This window comes from Oncorhynchus kisutch, linkage group LG23 (assembly GCF_002021735.2).
Source record: "Oncorhynchus kisutch isolate 150728-3 linkage group LG23, Okis_V2, whole genome shotgun sequence".
Classification (NCBI taxonomy): Eukaryota; Metazoa; Chordata; class Actinopteri; order Salmoniformes; family Salmonidae; genus Oncorhynchus; species Oncorhynchus kisutch.
The window spans coordinates 41,727,525-41,745,120 of record NC_034196.2 but is presented as its reverse complement, the minus strand read 5'-3'; the positions used below and the strand labels follow the sequence as shown (position 1 = coordinate 41,745,120).

The 17,596-nt window shown below is 43.5% G+C and overlaps 1 protein-coding gene across 1 annotated transcript in view; it reads left to right on the top strand.

Moving 5' to 3' along the window:
• LOC109868745 (A disintegrin and metalloproteinase with thrombospondin motifs 19) overlaps nt 1-17,596 on the top strand; it is a 137,249-nt gene that overhangs the window by 22,047 nt on the left and 97,606 nt on the right. Inside the window, exons 3-7 of the mRNA XM_031802449.1 lie at nt 1,267-1,447; nt 9,978-10,150; nt 10,881-10,964; nt 11,376-11,530; nt 16,284-16,327. Coding sequence (XP_031658309.1) covers nt 1,267-1,447; nt 9,978-10,150; nt 10,881-10,964; nt 11,376-11,530; nt 16,284-16,327 — 637 coding nt within the window. The remainder of the gene's footprint in view (nt 1-1,266; nt 1,448-9,977; nt 10,151-10,880; nt 10,965-11,375; nt 11,531-16,283; nt 16,328-17,596) is intronic.

The window sequence follows — 17,596 nt, the reverse complement described above, 5'->3', positions numbered from 1 at the left end:
GTGAGCTCTAGGTAGTGGGGGAGCTCTAGGTAGTGGGGAGCTCTAGGTAGTAGGGAACTCTAAGTAGTGGGGAGCTCTAGGTTGTAGGGATGTAGTGGAGAACTCTAGGTAGTGGGGAGCTATATGTAGGTGGAAATTCTACGTAGGAAATTCTACAGTCAGTTTTGAGAATGACACAAATATTAATTTTCACAAAGTTTGCTGCTTCAGTGTCTTTAGATATTTTTTGTCAGATGTTACTATGGGATACTGAAGTATAATTACAAGCATTTCATAAGTGTCAAAGGCTTTTATTGACAATTACATGAAGTTGATGCAAAGAGTCAATATTTGCAGTGTTGTCCCTTCTTTTCAAGACTTCTGCAATCCTCCGTGGCATGTAGATGTCTCTGCCTCATGGCATGCCTCCAAGCCTTCAGGGCTGGGGTTCTGGGGTTCCATGGTTCTGGGGTTCCATGGTTCTGGGGTTTTGGGGTTCCATGTTTCTGTGTAGTGTGTTTAGCCGGGAGGTTCAGAGAAATGCCACGACCATTTCAAGCTCTGCACGGAAGTGGGAAACCTGACTAGCGTTCACACCTACCAATGAGAATGCTGCTCCTTATTGCTCAGAGAGAGACGCTGTGAACGTACTGAGAAGGACAAACACAGTGCAGTGTGTATCGTTTGACATGAACTGACGTCAGGCAGTCAGCATGCTTATGAAATGTCAGTGTATATCAGGCTGATGACATGGTCAGTACAGCGACAACACAGCAGGCTCAAGTGAAGAGTGACTGAAATGTTTAGGTCTTTGCATTCAAATGTCATCTGCATTTGTTGCTGTACGTTCATCTCTCATTCATAATTAAGCCAGGTGTTCTCTTAGATGTAATTAGGGAGAGAGAGAGAAAGAGGCTTTACCATCATGAATACCTCATGGCTCTGCTGTACAGTTTGAAGACATTTTTCCCCCAGACACAAAGCAGCACCTATTGTGTGTCTCAGTTGATAGAGGATGGGTGGTTGTAAGTAACTCCACGGTTGTGGGTTCGTTTCCCATGGTGGGCCAATATGAACTCACTACTGTAAGTTGCTCTGGATAGGTGTCTGCTAAAATGTAAATGTATTTTTGATGCCTAGATTGATACGCTGCTGTGCTCTCCTACAATATCTCCCCTCCTTTGTCAGTGGGTGAAGTTTAAGCTGGATGCGCTGTCATCAGATGGAAAAAATGCGGTTTGAGTGCAAGCCATGATCTCTGTCCTGTCTCGTCCATTTTTTTTGCAGATGGGCTTCATTCAACTCAATGGAGACTTCCTCTACATCGAGCCTGTCAATAAAACGCTGTCCGTCACGGGACAGGCCCACCGCGTGTACAGGAGGAAGCGCTCCACCACCGAGGAGAGACAGACAGACAAGCAGACGACAGACAAACAGACAAGCAGCAACTATTGTGGAGTCATTCCAGGTGGGCTACCTCCATCTTATGCTGCAGACACATTATTGATGAAGATGTTCCCCTTTTGGGATGCTGAAGTTATTAAAGGGATAGTGCACTTTTTAAGATTTAGGTTAACCTCCATATCCAAAATAAGCAAAGAAAAGTTTACGTTTTGGATTAAAATTGGTTTAGGGATTATTGGTCTGCACTGCCTGTTATGAAGATCCCACAGGGATCCTATTAAATTACTTTAGGGGCTATGCAGTTTTGGGGAAGCTACTCTAAAAATGCAGTCTACCACTCTACCAATTACTTCACAGTGGAAGAAGTTACGCTACATTAAAGCTACCCTTAAGAAATATATAGTTTACTTAACTAAAGTTACTTGGAAAAATATGTTGACCACATCATATTGTAGACTACAAATTGCAAGAAGAGATCACTCTGGAGTCAGATGTTAACAGAATGTGTAACTTAGCCTAGTAAATACAACAACTATGTTTCAAGTGAGAATAAGGCAGGTCTGATGCCAAAACAGAAAGGAAATTATTGCCTAAATCACCCATATTTTATTATATTTTTGCAAAGAAAATTGTGTGAACCTCCAGTAGTTAGCTACACCACTACATGGCTACTGTAAACATTACCTAGGTTTGAATTAAGTTCAACTACCACCAAGCTACTGCAAAATGTAGTTAAAATACTAGTTGAACTACATTAAGTGCTCTACTCCAACATTGTGGCTATGTCATCAATAAATCCTCAAAGTTCCAGAATGGTGTGATAATTGGTGTGATATTTTACTTGCTATATTGTATTTACTTTGACATCATGGCCTTTTTTGCCTTTACCTCCCTTCTCACCTCATTTGCTCACATTGTATATAGACTTGTTTATACTGCATTATTGACTGTATGTTTGTTTTTACTCCATGTGTAACTCTGTGTCGTTTTATCTGTCGAACTGCTTTGCTTTATCTTGGCCAGGTCGCAATTGTAAATGAGAACTTGTTCTCAACTTGCCTACCTGGTTAAATAAAGGTAAAATAAAAAAATAAATAAAATAAAAAATAATGGCAGCCATTTTGGCCAGGGAAATTTCCAAACCTGTCTAATTGACCCTTTGCTAAGACCCGCCCCTCTTGGAAACTTTTGCAAACTACTGGCGAAATCCCCTCACAATGATCTCAAACTGTGTTTCTAATACACAATGAAATTAAACACAGACTACCCCTTGCTAATCAGGAAACTCTTGGATATGTTGTGGTGGACTGGCATTACAATTGCATCACAGGAACCTGGTAAAAATGTTTTATGTAGTGTAGCTAGCAACTGTGAATGGCTCAGAATCCACTAAACATGCAGTCAAAGCTATAAGCACTTTTGGAACTAACCAGTGCGTTCAACTTGTTTACGGATGTCGACTGCAGATGGGAATTGTATTCCCATTGCTCACTTCGCTAGCTTACAACATTTTTTTGGAAAACAAATTATATTGAGTGGCTAGTTAGCGTTAGCAACGTTTGGTGGTCAATGAGACTGAGAGAGCTAGCTAACCAGCTGAGATGGCAAACAAAGTAATAAAAATATAATTTTAGATTCAAAAAATACTCCATCAACAGGCTCTGCATTTCAGGAATCACAATAGCAAGTACTCCTGGTGCACTATAAAATGATTTAGCCATTTTTAGCACAGTTTTTTCCATAGCCCTCACTGGCTTTCATGCGTTTTTAACTTGAGTTTGTCCGAAGTGTCGGCCTCAACGACAGTTGCTATCCATTGCGATTGGTTGCCCACAAGATGACAAGATGGTGCTGACAGAAATGGTTCTTCTGTTGCTCGCTCCTTGCCAACTTTGCAGTATATATACAGTGCCTTGCGAAAGTATTCGGCCCCCTTGAACTTTGCAACCTTTTGCCACATTTCAGGCTTCAAACATAAAGATATAAAACTGTATTTTTTTGTGAAGAATCAACAACAAGTGGGACACAATCATGAAGTGGAACGACATTTATTGGATATTTCAAACTTTTTTAACAAATCAAAAACTGAAAAATTGGGCGTGCAAAATTATTCAGCCCCGTTACTTTCAGTGCAGCAAACTCTCTCCAGACGTTCAGTGAGGATCTCTGAATGATCCAATGTTGACCTAAATGACTAATGATGATAAATACAATCCACCTGTGTGTAATCAAGTCTCCGTATAAATGCACCTGCACTGTGATAGTCTCAGAGGTCCGTTAAAAGCGCAGAGAGCATCATGAAGAACAAGGAATACACCAGGCAGGTCCGAGATACTGTTGTGAAGAAGTTTAAAGCCGGATTTGGATACAAAAAGATTTCCCAAGCTTTAAACATCCCAAGGAGCACTGTGCAAGCGATAATATTGAAATGGAAGGAGTATCAGACCACTGCAAATCTACCAAGACCTGGCCGTCCCTCTAAACTTTCAGCTCATACAAGGAGAAGACTGATCAGAGATGCAGCCAAGAGGCCCATGATCACTCTGGATGAACTGCAGAGATCTACAGCTGAGGTGGGAGACTCTGTCCATAGGACAACAATCAGTCGTATATTGCACAAATCTGGCCTTTATGGAAGAGTGGCAAGAAGAAAGCCATTTCTTAAAGATATCCATAAAAAGTGTCGTTTAAAGTTTGCCACAAGCCACCTGGGAGACACACCAAACATGTGGAAGAAGGTGCTCTAGTCAGATGAAACCAAAATTGAACCTTTTGGCAACAATGCAAAACGTTATGTTTGGCGTAAAAGCAACACAGCTCATCACCCTGAACACGCCATCCCCACTGTCAAACATGGTGGTGGCAGCATCATCGTTTGGGCCTGCTTTTCTTCAGCAGGGACAGGGAAGATGGTTAAAATTGATGGGAAGATGGATGGAGCCAAATACAGGACCATTCTGGAAGAAAACCTGATGGAGTCTGAGACTGGGACGGAGATTTGTCTTCCAACAGGACAATGATCCAAAACATAAAGCAAAATCTACAATGGAATGGTTCAAAAATAAACATATCCAGGTGTTAGAATGGCCAAGTCAAAGTCCAGACCTGAATCCAATCGAGAATATGTGGAAAGAACTGAAAACTGCTGTTCACAAATGCTCTCCATCCAACCTCACTGAGCTCGAGCTGTTTTGCAAGGAGGAATGGGAAAGAATTTCAGTCTCTCGATGTGCAAAACTGATAGAGACATACCCCAAGCGACTTACAGCTGTAATCGCAGCAAAAGGTGGCGCTACAAAGTATTAACTTAAGGGGGCTGAATAATTTTGCACGCCCAATTTTTCAGCTTCTGATTTGTTAAAAAAGTTTGAAATATCCAATAAATGTCGTTCCACTTCATGATTGTGTCCCACTTGTTGTTGATTCTTCACAAAAAAAGACCGTTTTATATCTTTATGTTTGAAGCCTGAAATGTGGCAAAAGGTCGCAAAGTTCAAGGGGGCCGAATACTTTCGCAAGGCACTGTATATATATGGGGTTATTTCTATTATTATTTGCTCAGAATGTTTCTCGCTGAAAATAACTTTTGGATATTAGATTGGCGTTCACTCACCAGCATTTCGACCAGAAATGACTCTTTCCACAATTGGATCCTTTGTTTGTACCCCCCAAGGCAATTCCACTGATCCCAGGGGTTGCTACAAGACGCCATCGACAGAGAAGAGGAATTCGGAGTGTGCTTTTAATCCCACTTAGGAAGCGTGCATAGCATCCACCATTTTAAAATATATTACTTGCTAATGTGCAGTGCCTGGACATTAAAGTAGGTGAGCTTAGGGTGAGGATCTCCTTCCAGAGAGACATCAGGGACTGTAACATACTTTGTTTCATGGAATCATGGCTCTCTCTGGATATACTGTCCCCGTCCATACAGCCAGCGGGGTTCTCCATACATCGCCCGGACAGGAAAAAATAACTCTCCGGTAAAAATAACACATTCAGTCTCTCCCTATCCCAGTCTGTTGTCCCCACTTGCTTCAAGATGTCCACCATTGTTCCTGTACCCAAGAAAACAAAGGTAACTGACCTAAATACTATCGCTACGTAGCATTCACTTCTGTCATCATGAAGTGCTTTGAGAGGCTAGTTAAGGATCATATCACGTCCACCTTACCTGACACCCTAGACCCACTACCATTTGCATACCGCCCTAAGATCCACGGATGATGCAATCACAATCTCCATCGCACTGCACACTTCCCTATCCCATCTGGACAAGAGGAATACCTATGTAAGAATGCTGTTCATTGACTACAGCTCAAGCTCATCACTAAGCTCTGGGCCCTGGGTCTGAACCCCACCCTGTGCAACTGGGTCCTGAACTTCCTGATGAGCCGACCCCAGGTGGTGAAGGTAGGAAACAACACCTCCGCTATGCTGATCTTCAACACGGGGGACCCACCGGGGTGGTGCTCTGCCCCCTCCTGTACACCCTGTTCACTCATGACTGTGTGACCACGCACGTCTCCAACTTAATCATCAAGTTTGCAGACGAAACAACAGTGGTTACCAACAATTACCAACAAAATAAACGAGCCGATCATGGACTTCAGGAGACAGCAGAGAGAGCATGCCCCCATCCACATCGACGGGGCCGCAGTGGAGGGGTCGAAAAGCTCATCGGAGTACAGATCACTGACAAGCTGAAATGGTCCATCCAAACAGACAGACTGTGTTGAAGAAAATACCCTCACAAACTTCTACAGATGCACCATTAAGAGCTTCCTGCCAGGTTGCCTGGTACGGTGATGCATTTCCTCCTTTCAGTTATGCAGGGAAATAAAACTAACGCATGTGATATGGCAGAAATTGTGTAATAGAAATATTGTCAAACCAAAATTTGTCATATAATTATAAATACAGTTTAGACAGGATTTCTACAAATGTTCTGTATAAATATCCTCTAAAATACAATATGATTCAATATCAGTACTTCCTGCATTTACAATAATGTCTAAGTCCTATCATCAACAGACATAAGCCAGTGTATGCCTGTGTATTGACTACATTGTTTGTATGGAATGTTGACATATTGGAAGTTCGTTTGAAAAATGTGATGGAATCCTTCCACTAAAACTCGTTGGCTAGCTAGCTAATAAATATACTGTGCAGATACTCTTCAAATTCATTGTTTTGCATACTTTAATATCTTATCACAGCACTGGCTGACCATGGTTGACCAACTTCTTTACCAAAATGGCTGATCTTTTATACTGTCATAACATAGTTCATGTCCATTCTAGTATTCCTAATTCTATGAAAGATCTACAAGTACACAAATGTATTTTGAAGTTATATTTTTCTGTGTATTTAAGTAATGATATTTTACTTGCTATATTGTATTTACTTTGCCATCATGGCCTTTTTTGCCTTTACCTCCCTTCTCACCTCATTTGCTCACATTGTATATAGACTTGTTTATACTGCATTATTGACTGTATGTTTGTTTTTACTCCATGTGTAACTCTGTGTCGTTTTATCTGTCGAACTGCTTTGCTTTATCTTGGCCAGGTCGCAATTGTAAATGAGAACTTGTTCCCAACTTGCCTACCTGGTTAAATAAAGGTAAAATAAAAATAAATAAATAAATAAATAAAATACTACTAATAATAATGGGCCTTGTAGAACATGTTTGTCTGGTATAATGGGCCTTGTAGAACATGTTTGTCTGGTATAATGGGCCTTGTAGAACATGTTTGTCTGGTATAATGGGCCTTGTAGAACATGTTTGTCTGGTATAATGGGCCTTGTAGAACATGTTTGTCTGGTATAATGGGCCTTGTAGAACATGTTTGTCTGGTATAATGGGCCTTGTAGAACATGTTTGTCTGGTATAATGGGCCTTGTAGAACATGTTTGTCTGGTATAATGGGCCTTGTAGAACATGTTTGTCTGGTATAATGGGCCTTGTAGAACATGTTTGTCTGGTATAATGGGCCTTGTAGAACATGTTTGTCTGGTATAATGGGCCTTGTAGAACATGTTTGTCTGGTATAGTGGGCCTTGTAGAACATGTTTGTCTGGTATAACTGGTCAGTAAATTAATATACTGTAGGTAGAGATAGTTCATGTCTCTATCTATATTAATTTACTGACCAGCCATACCTTACCTTTAAGCATGATGCAACAGTGTCAACAAACCATGTTCTTCAAAATGCCCAGTGACACATTCTCAACCTGTAGGTTGCTATCCACTTCATATTTTCTACCTTCGTGATTTGTAAATGATCCTGTAATCCTAAGGCATTTCCACCTATGCTGTTCATCAACCCTACATTGAACTTGTACATCTCAATGTCAGAAAGTAATAGCTTCCACATTAGCGTCCGGCCTCTTGCATGCTATAAGGCTCCATTGGTAAAGCTCATGCCTCAGCTTATTGAGAGATCCATGTCTGATTTATGTACAGTGGGCAAGAGAACTCAATGGTGTGTAGACGAAGACGTTTTCTCTGCTCGCCAGATTGGACTTCTGAGATCTTTTAAAAATCCAGAAATCAAATCAAATCAAATCAAATTTATTTATATAGCCCTTCGTACATCAGCTGATATCTCAAAGTGCTGTACAGAAACCCAGCCTAAAACCCCAAACAGCAAGCAATGCAGGTGGGGAAGCACAGTGGCTAGGAAAAACTCCCTAGAAAGGCCAATACCTAGGAAGAAACCTAGAGAGGAACCAGGCTATGTGGGGTGGCCAGTCCTCTTCTGGCTGTGCCGGGTGGAGATTATAACAGAACATGGTCAAGATGTTCAATGTTCATAAATGACCAGCATGGTCGAATAATAATAAGGCAGAACAGTTGAAACTAGAGCAGCAGCACAGTCAGGTGGAAGTTGAAACTGGAGCAGCAGCATGGCCAGGTAGACTGGGGACAGCAAGGAGTCATCATGTCAGGTAGTCCTGGGGCATGGTCCTAGGGCTCAGGTCAGTTGAAACTGGAACAGCAGCATGGCCAGGTGGACTGGGGACAGCAAGGAGTCATCATGTCAGGTAGTCCTGGGGCATGGTCCTAGGGCTCAGGTCCTCCGAGAGAGAGAAAGAAAGAGAGAAGGAGAGAATTAGAGAACGCACACTTAGATTCACACAGGACACCGAATAGGACAGGAGAAGTACTCCAGATATAACAAACTGACCCCAGCCCCCCGACACATAAACTACTGCAGCATAAATACTGGAGGCTGAGACAGGAGGGGTCAGGAAAAGATGTGAACATATAAAAGCCCTCAGCCGCAACTCAACATAACTGTCACACGTGGACCTACAGTATCTGTCAGGTTCAACGATAGTGGCCCTGGTCGTAAGACGTTCACTGTTCTACCGTTCCTAGTTCTCACCTTGAATAAGCGCAGCGTCACGTCAGGGTCTCCACATTAGTGTTAAACCTCGAGCTCTCGCAAAGCGGACTAGAAACCACGAAGGGTTTTCATTACGAGGTCTTACCTATCTGCTTTTGATCAAGGAAATCCACTCCAGATGAGGTCAATGTGTGTGGACTTTCTGTCTACTACCCATTTTCAAAATAAGTGTGTGCTGACCAATAAAGTCACCCTATAACTAACCACTATTTCATATGTATGGGCGTACGTTTCAGTTACAGATACTAGACAGTTACATGGAACTACAGTGTCAATACACTTGTAGCTGATTTGAAACAGAATCTGACCAGTTTCATTTGACAAAAATTCCTTTGTTATACTGAGTAGTTACACTATGATTATACTAGTTACCATGTTACTGACTAGTTACACTCTGGTTATACTAGTTACCATGTTACTTACTAGTTACACTCTGGTTATACTAGTTACCATGTTATGCTGACTAGTATAGTCTGGTTATACTAGTTACCATGTTATGCCTACTAGTATAGTCTGGTTATACTAGTTACCATGTTATACTGACTAGTTACACTCTGGTTATACTAGTTACCATGTTATACTGACTAGTTACACTCTGGTTAATTAAATGAGTTACCATGTTATACTGACTAGTTACACTCGGGTTATACTCTAGTAACTACATGGGCTAACACTATTTGATTAGGAATTACATAAGGACTCCATAACACAGTCATAAGGACTCCATAACACATTCATAAGGATTACATAACACATTCATAAGGACTACATAACACATTCATAAGGACTCCATAACACAGTCATAAGGATTACATAACACATTCATAAGGATTACATAACACATTCATAAGGACTCCATAACACATTCATAATGATTACATAACACATTCATAAGGACTCCATAACACATTCATAAGGATTACATAACACATTCATAAGGACTACATAACACATTCATAAGGATTACATAACACATTCATAAGGACTCCATAACACATTCATAAGGATTACATAACACATTCATAAGGACTACATAACACATTAAAAGGACTCCATAACACATTCATGTGCAGTACACAAGCATTTATGTAATGCCTACGTCAACAACAACAATTTGACTACAAGGCATTATGGGAAGCGTCACAATAAGCGTTGTCGTTTTTCTCTGTTTATTTACAGAAAGACAGAAGAGTAAGAACAGGAAACCGTCTGAGGGAGGCAGAGGGAAGCGGTATTTGTATAAACTACTCCAGGAGTACAACGTGGAGACTGTGGTGGTGGCCGACCCAGCTATGGTCAGCTACCACGGCTCAGAGGCAGCCAAACGATTCATCCTCACCATCATGAATATGGTATGTGTATAGACTTACATAGAATCAAATCAAATGACATGTATTTATATAGCCCTTCGTACATCAGCTGATATATCAAAGTGCTGTACAGAAACCCAGCCTAAAACCCCAAACAGCAAGCAATGCAGGTGTAGAAGCACGGTGGCTAGGAAAAACTCCCTAGAAAGGCCAAAACCTAGGACAACGCCTACTATGAACCTAATATGAATATATTGTACTATACCTATAGAATCATTTAATAAGATATCTATGGGTATGTGTCTCTGTTCTCTGGTCCTGTCCAGAAACAACCCCTCCTTCCTACCCCTTAAACCATGGGTGTCAAACATACAGCCCGCGGGTGGTTTGAGTAAAATAACTAAAAACCAAATGGAAACTGTGTATAAATGATCATGGACCTACATTCATACAGTGTCTTGACTTTGTCCAGCTAATAATCACCCAAATGAAAGCTAGACAGTCAGGGAGCATAGACAATTCCCCCCAAAAACAATGGATAGAGGACACATTAGTTGAAGACCGAATGTGGCCCCCGGGACACCCCTGTCCTAACCCTACCTCTATCCCCCTGTACTTTCCTGGTCCTGTCCAGAAACCACCTCTAAAACCCCTACCCTAGGCACTTGAATACAACTGAAAGGATGGGATAGGTATGTTGTTGCTATACAGCGACATCATTTTGTTGCTGTGTTATTACAAGGGTTTTAAATAATATCCATTCCTTTTGCAGGTTTTCAACTTGTTTCAACACAAGAGCCTGGGAATACAGATTAATATCAGATTGACTAAACTTGTGCTGCTTCACGAAACACCAGTAAGAAACATCATGCTAACACTTCTTAAATTGTACAGTATGAGACATAACCTACAAGTAGAGTAACACAGAATAACTTAACTTCTATATTCTACAACAAGGTTGATTTTATTTCCAATGTCATGAATACATCATAAGCAGTCAGGTCAAAACAATGAATAAAAATTCTACCCATCTCGTTCTCTCTGTCTGTCTGTCTCATGTCTGTCTGTCTCATGTCTGTCTGTCTGTCTGTCTGTCTGTCTGTCTGTCTGTCTGTCTGTCTGTCTGTCTGTCTGTCTGTCTGTCTGTCTGTCTGTCTGTCTGTCTGTCTGTCTGTCTGTCTGTCTGTCTGTCTGTCTGTCTGTCTGTCTGTCTGTCTGTCTGTCTGTCTGTCTGTCTGTCTGTCTGTCTGTCTGTCTGTCTGTGCAGTCAGACATGTACATTGGTCACCATGGTGAGAAGATGCTGGAGAGTTTCTGTCGTTGGCAGCAGGAGGAGTATGGGAAGAAGAGTGTGATGTCAGACTTCAGCACTCGGTGGAGGGAGGACCTACCCTCTGTGGACACGGCCATTCTAATCACACGGTACTGTGTCCATTGCAAGCACTGTTCAAAGAAAATAAATACATACCCACACACACACTCCCAATATACTTTATTTCTGTGCAATTTTTTCGCCCTGTTTAATCGATTTATTTTCAATTATGTCATCTTTTGAATCCTGTACCTGGAAAATCGCTGGATGTGCGTGCATTACTATTAAACATGTACTGGTCATTTATCCCCAAAGGGTCCAGGCAGGTCTGATCTCCTGCAGGCGTGACATACATTTAGAACACACCCAACAGGCCAGCCATTGGTCACGTCACCTGCCCATCAACACCTTTACCCATTCCACTGTCCAATACCTAGGTAGTACTGCAAAAAAAATAAACAGCTCTGGACAGCCTCCGTGGCTTTCTAACCATGACCACCCCTCTCAATGACCCCACTGGACAGAGGGGCGGAAGCTCTGGACAGAGGGGCGGAAGCTCTGGACAGAGGGGCGGAAGCTCTGGACAGAGGGGCGGAAGCTCTGGACAGAGGGGCGGAAGCTCTGGACAGAGGGGCGGAAGCTCTGGACAGAGGGGCAGAAGCTCTGGCGCCTCTGGGCTGAGGTGCTCTGGCACCTCAGACTCCGGCAGCAGCGCCGGACAGGCGGGATACTCCGGCAGCAGCGCCGGACAGGCGGGAGACTCCGGCAGCAGCGCCGGACAGGCGGGAGACTCCGGCCGCAGCGCCGGACAGGCGGGAGACTCCGGCCGCAGCGCCGGACAGGCGGGAGACTCTGGCAGCAGCGCCGGACAGGCGGGAGGCTCCGGACAGGCGGGAGACTCCGGCAGCAGCGCCGGACAGGCGGGAGACTCCGGCCGCAGCGCCGGACAGGCGGGAGACTCCGGCCGCAGCGCCGGACAGGCGGGAGACTCTGGCAGCGGCGCCGGGCAGGCGGGAGACTCCGGCCGCAGCGCCGGACAGGCGGGAGACTCCGGCCGCAGCGCCGGACAGGCGGGAGACTCTGGCAGCAGCGCCGGACAGGCGGGAGGCTCCGGACAGGCGGGAGACTCCGGCAGCAGCGCCGGACAGGCGGGAGACTCCGGCCGCAGCGCCGGACAGGCGGGAGACTCCGGCCGCAGCGCCGGACAGGCGGGAGACTCTGGCAGCGGCGCCGGACAGGCGGGATGCTCCGGACAGGCGGGAGGCTCCGGCAGCGGCGCCGGACAGGCGGGAGGCTCCGGACAGGCGGGAGGCTCCGGCAGCGGCGCCGGACAGGCGGGAGGCTCCGGACAGGCGGGAGGCTCCGGCAGCGACGCCGGACAGGCGGGAGGCTCCGGCAGCGGCGCCGGACAGGCGGGAGGCTCCGGCAGCAGCGCCGGACAGGCGGGAGGCTCCGGACAGGCGGGAGGCTCCAGCAGCGGCGCCGGACAGGCGCCGGCAGCGCTGGAGAGGAGGGAGCCCCTGTAAGGATGGGCCGGAGAGACAGCCTGGTGCGGGGGGCTGCCACCGGAGGGCTGGTGCGTGGAGGTGGTGACGGATAGACCGGGCCATGCAGGCGCACTGGAGCTCTTGAGCACCGAGCCTGCCCAACCTTACCCGGTTGAATGGTCCCGGTCGCCCTGCCAGTGCGGCGAGGTGGAATAGCCCACACTGGGCTATGCAGGCGAACCGGGGACACCGTGCGCAAGGTTGGTGCCATGTAAGCCGGCCCAAGGAGACGCACTGGAGACCAGATGCGTAGAGCCGGCTTCATGGCACTTGGCTCGATGCCCACTCTAGCCCGGCCGATACGCGGAGCTGGAATGTACCGCACCGGGCTGTGCACCCACACTGGGGACACCGCATAACACGGTGCCTGCCCGGTCTCTCTTGCCCCCCGGTAACCACAGGGAGTTTGCACAGGTCTCCTACCTGGCATAGCCATACTCCCTGTGAGCCCCCCCCCCAAGAAATTTTTGGGGCTGACTCTCGGGCTTCCATCCGCTCTGCCGTGCTAGTTCCTCATAATGCCGCCTCTCTGCTTTTGCTGCCTCCAGCTCGGCCTTGGGGCGGCAATATTCTCCTGGCTCTGCCCAGGGTCCTTTACCGTCTAGAATCTCCTCCCAAGTCCATCTCTCCAAATAGTGCAGCCTCTCCCACTGCTGCTGCTGCCTCTGTTGCTTCTCCTGCTGCTGCTTTTGCCGTTGCCCGTTACCACGCCGCTTGGTCCTTGGTTGGTGGGTGATTCTGTCACGGTCGTCCTCCTCTTCATCTGAAGAGGAGAGGCGAGAAGGATCGGACCAAAATGCGTCGTCGTAAGTGTCCATGGTAAATCTTTAATAAAGAAAGTACTGACACTGTATACAAAACAATAAACAAATGACGACCGTGAAGCTACAACATAGACAATCACCCACAAACAAACAGTGCAACCCAGGCTACCTAAGTATGATTCTCAATCAGAGACAACTAATGACACCTGCCTCTGATTGAGAACCATACTAGGCCGAAACATAGAAATACCCAAATCATAGAAAAACAAACATAGACTTCCCACCCAACACACGCCCTGACCATACTAAATAAATACAAAACAAAGGAAATAAAGGTCAGAACGTGACAGACACACCTACTCATTCAAGGGGTTTTCTTTATTTTTACTATTTTCAACATTGTAGAATAATAGTGAAGACATCAAAACTATGAAATAGAACATATGGAATCATGTAGTAACCAAAAACAAATAAAAAATAATTGTATATTTGAGATTCTTCAAAGTAGCTTCCCTCTGCCTTGATTACAGCTTTGCACACTCTTGGCATTCTCTCAACCAGCTTCATGAGGTAGTCACCTGGAATGCATTTCAATTAACAGGTGTGCCTTATTAAAAGGTAATTTGTGGAATTTCTTTCCTTCTTAATGCATTTGAGTCAATCAATTGTGTTGTGACAAAGTAGGGGTGGTATACAGAAGATAGCCCTATTTGGTAAAAGACCAAGTCCATATTATGGCAAGAACAGCTCAAATAAGCGACAAGAAACGGCAGTCCATCATTAATTTAAGACATGAAGGTCAGTAACTGAGGAAAATTTCAAGAACTTTGAAAGTTTCTTCAAGTGCAGTCGAAAAACCATCAAGCGCTATGATGAAACTGACTCTCATGAGGACTGCTACAGGACAGGAAGACCCAAGCCTTTATTAACAGAGAGAGGTTTTAACAGAGACTTTCCATGTCATGAGGTATTAACAGAGAGACCTCCATGTCATGAGGTATTAACAGAGAGACCTCCATGTCATGAGGTATTAACAGAGACAGTCAGAATAAGAACAAATTCTTATTTACAATGACGGCCTACCCCGGGCAAACCCTAACCCGGACGACACTGGGCCAATTGTGCACCGCCCTATGGGACGAGGTATGTCATGAGGTATTAACAGAGAGACCTTCATGTTTTGAGGTATTAACAGAGAGAGGACTCAGTCAACTTCATGGGAAAGTATTTCGGCACTCGATGCTGACTCAGAACATGCAGTCTTTTTGGTTTTCATTTCAATTAAGCTGTTAATGGACGACCCGCTGTGTCCCAAATAGCCCTCTAGTCCCTATATAGTGCACTACCCTTGACCAGTTCCTTGGGAATAGGATGCCATTTGGGACTAAGCTTTTGAATTATTTGGCCAGCCAAATTATCCGTCCAGTTTAGCTTTAAATCCCCTCCGAAAAGAGCTGGCTGGAGTCAGAATCTGATTCGGACCTGTTGATAGGTCTCAGCGCTCTGATGGGTGATTCTGAGCAAGCAGGTGTTTGATGTTGGCGCAGCGCGGAACGTTGTCAGATAAAAGAGCTGGCCCCATTCCCCTCAGAGGGTTAGTGTGAATGGTTAGGGTCTCGTCAGAGGGTTAGTGTGGTGGGTTAGGGCCTCCTCAGAGAGATAGTGGGGAGTGTTTGGGTCCCTTCAGAGGGTTAGTGTGACACATTCCCACCTGTGTTGGTGCTAAATGCATTTGTCACTGTCGTACGGTAGACTCACGTGTACACACACACATACACACACGCACACACACACTCTCTCTCACACACACACACTCATACTGACTGAGCGTTTGGCGTGCAAGACACACACACCAAGGGTTTATCCTGAAAAGACTGAGAACATGAGTAACAACATCTGCCAAAGGGAAAAGTTATCATTAACATAATAATGATAACAGTGAATAGATCTCCTGCGGTTCATTTAAAAAATCAAGACAAAGACTGAAGAGACCAGTCCTTCACGAGACCATTTCTCTTCACCTGAAAATACAGCCAAGTCAAATCTGAAGCCATAACAATACCTCATGTACTGAACTATAATAAACCCGTTCAATCCCTTTTCTATGGAGATTAAATAGAAATGGGCTAAGGTACATACCTTATATGGTACCTGTAGTTCATCATAAACACACACAAGCACCGCACACACGCCCTCATCCTCGACCACACAGCTACACAGTCATGTGTGAGAGCTGGGGTTAGGTACCTGAGGCGTTGCCTTTATAGAGGTCACAACCTTTGCCAGCCCCACCCCCAAGTTCTACCTTCTGAATTTGAGACATAACTCCCAATTAACCCCCTATAGCAGCTTTGAGGATTTGAGGATCGATGACTGCTCCTATATCCCCTGCTAATCCACGGTACTTGGTCTACTCTGCCACCGGAGGGGATAAGCAGGCCTTGATACCTCTCTACTGAGTCCATACCAATCAAGTGGGCAAGGCGGATCAGAGCATCAAAGTTGGCTTTTCCCAGGTGAATGTTGACATTTCTCTGTGTTTTATGTTGCAGGAAGGATTTCTGCGTGCATAAAGATGAACCCTGTGACACTGTAGGTGAGTGGGATTACAGCTCTCCCTGTGTTTGTCTGTGTCTGCAAGCATGTGTGTATCAGTGTGCCAAAGCAAAGTGTAACCTTGATGTTAAGGATAAAGTCCCGTTGTTGCTGTTGAAGGTAGTACATTGAGTTTATAGTTAGTGTTAATAGTTAGTAATGTTACTAGTTACTTGTTTATAGTTAGTAGTGTTACTAGTTACTAGTTTGTAGTTAGTAGTGTTACTAGTTACTAGTTTATAGTTAATAATTTATAGTTAGTGTTAATAGTTGATTGTTAGTAGTACTACTAGCTACTTGTTTATAGTTAGTAGTGTTAATAGTTAATTGTTTATAGTTAGTAGTGTTAATAGTTCATTGTTTATAGTTAGTGTTAATAGTTAATAGTTAGTAGTGTTAATAGTTTATAGTTAGTGTTAATAGTTGATAGTTAGTGTTAATAGTTGATAGTTAGTAGTGTTAATAGTTGATCGTTAGTGTTAATAGTTTATAGTTAGTAGTGTTAATAGTTGATAGTTAGTAGTGTTAATAATTCATAGTTAGTAGTGTTAATAGTTGATCGTTAGTGTTAATAGTTTATAGTTAGTAGTGTTAATAGTTAATAGTTAGTAGTGTTAATAGTTTATAGTTAGTGTTAATAGTTAATAGTTGATAGTTAGTAGTGTTAATAGTTAATAGTTTATAGTTAGTGTTAATAGTTTATAGTTAGTGTTAATAGTTTATAGTTAGTGTTAATAGTTGATAGTTAGTAGTGTTAATAGTTAATAGTTTATAGTTAGTGTTAATAGTTGATAGTTAGTAGTGTTAATAGTTAATAGTTTATAGTTAGTGTTAATAGTTAATAGTTAGTAGTGTTAATAGTTAATAGTTGATAGTTAGTGTTAATAGTTAATAGTTAGTAGTGTTAATAGTTTATAGTTGATAGTTAGTAGTGTTAATAGTTTATAGTTGTTAGTGTTAATAGTTAATAGTTAGTAGTGTTAATAGTTTATAGTTAGTAGTGTTAATAGTTGATAGTTAGTGTTAATAGTTGATAGTTAGTAGTGTTAATAGTTGATCGTTAGTGTTAATAGTTTATAGTTAGTAGTGTTAATAGTTGATAGTTAGTGTTAATAGTTGATAGTTAGTAGTGTTAATAGTTGATAGTTAGTAGTGTTAATAGTTGATAGTTAGTAGTGTTAATAGTTTATAGTTAGTGTTAATAGTTTATAGTTAGTAGTGTTAATAGTTGATAGTTAGTAGTGTTAATAGTTGATAGTTAGTAGTGTTA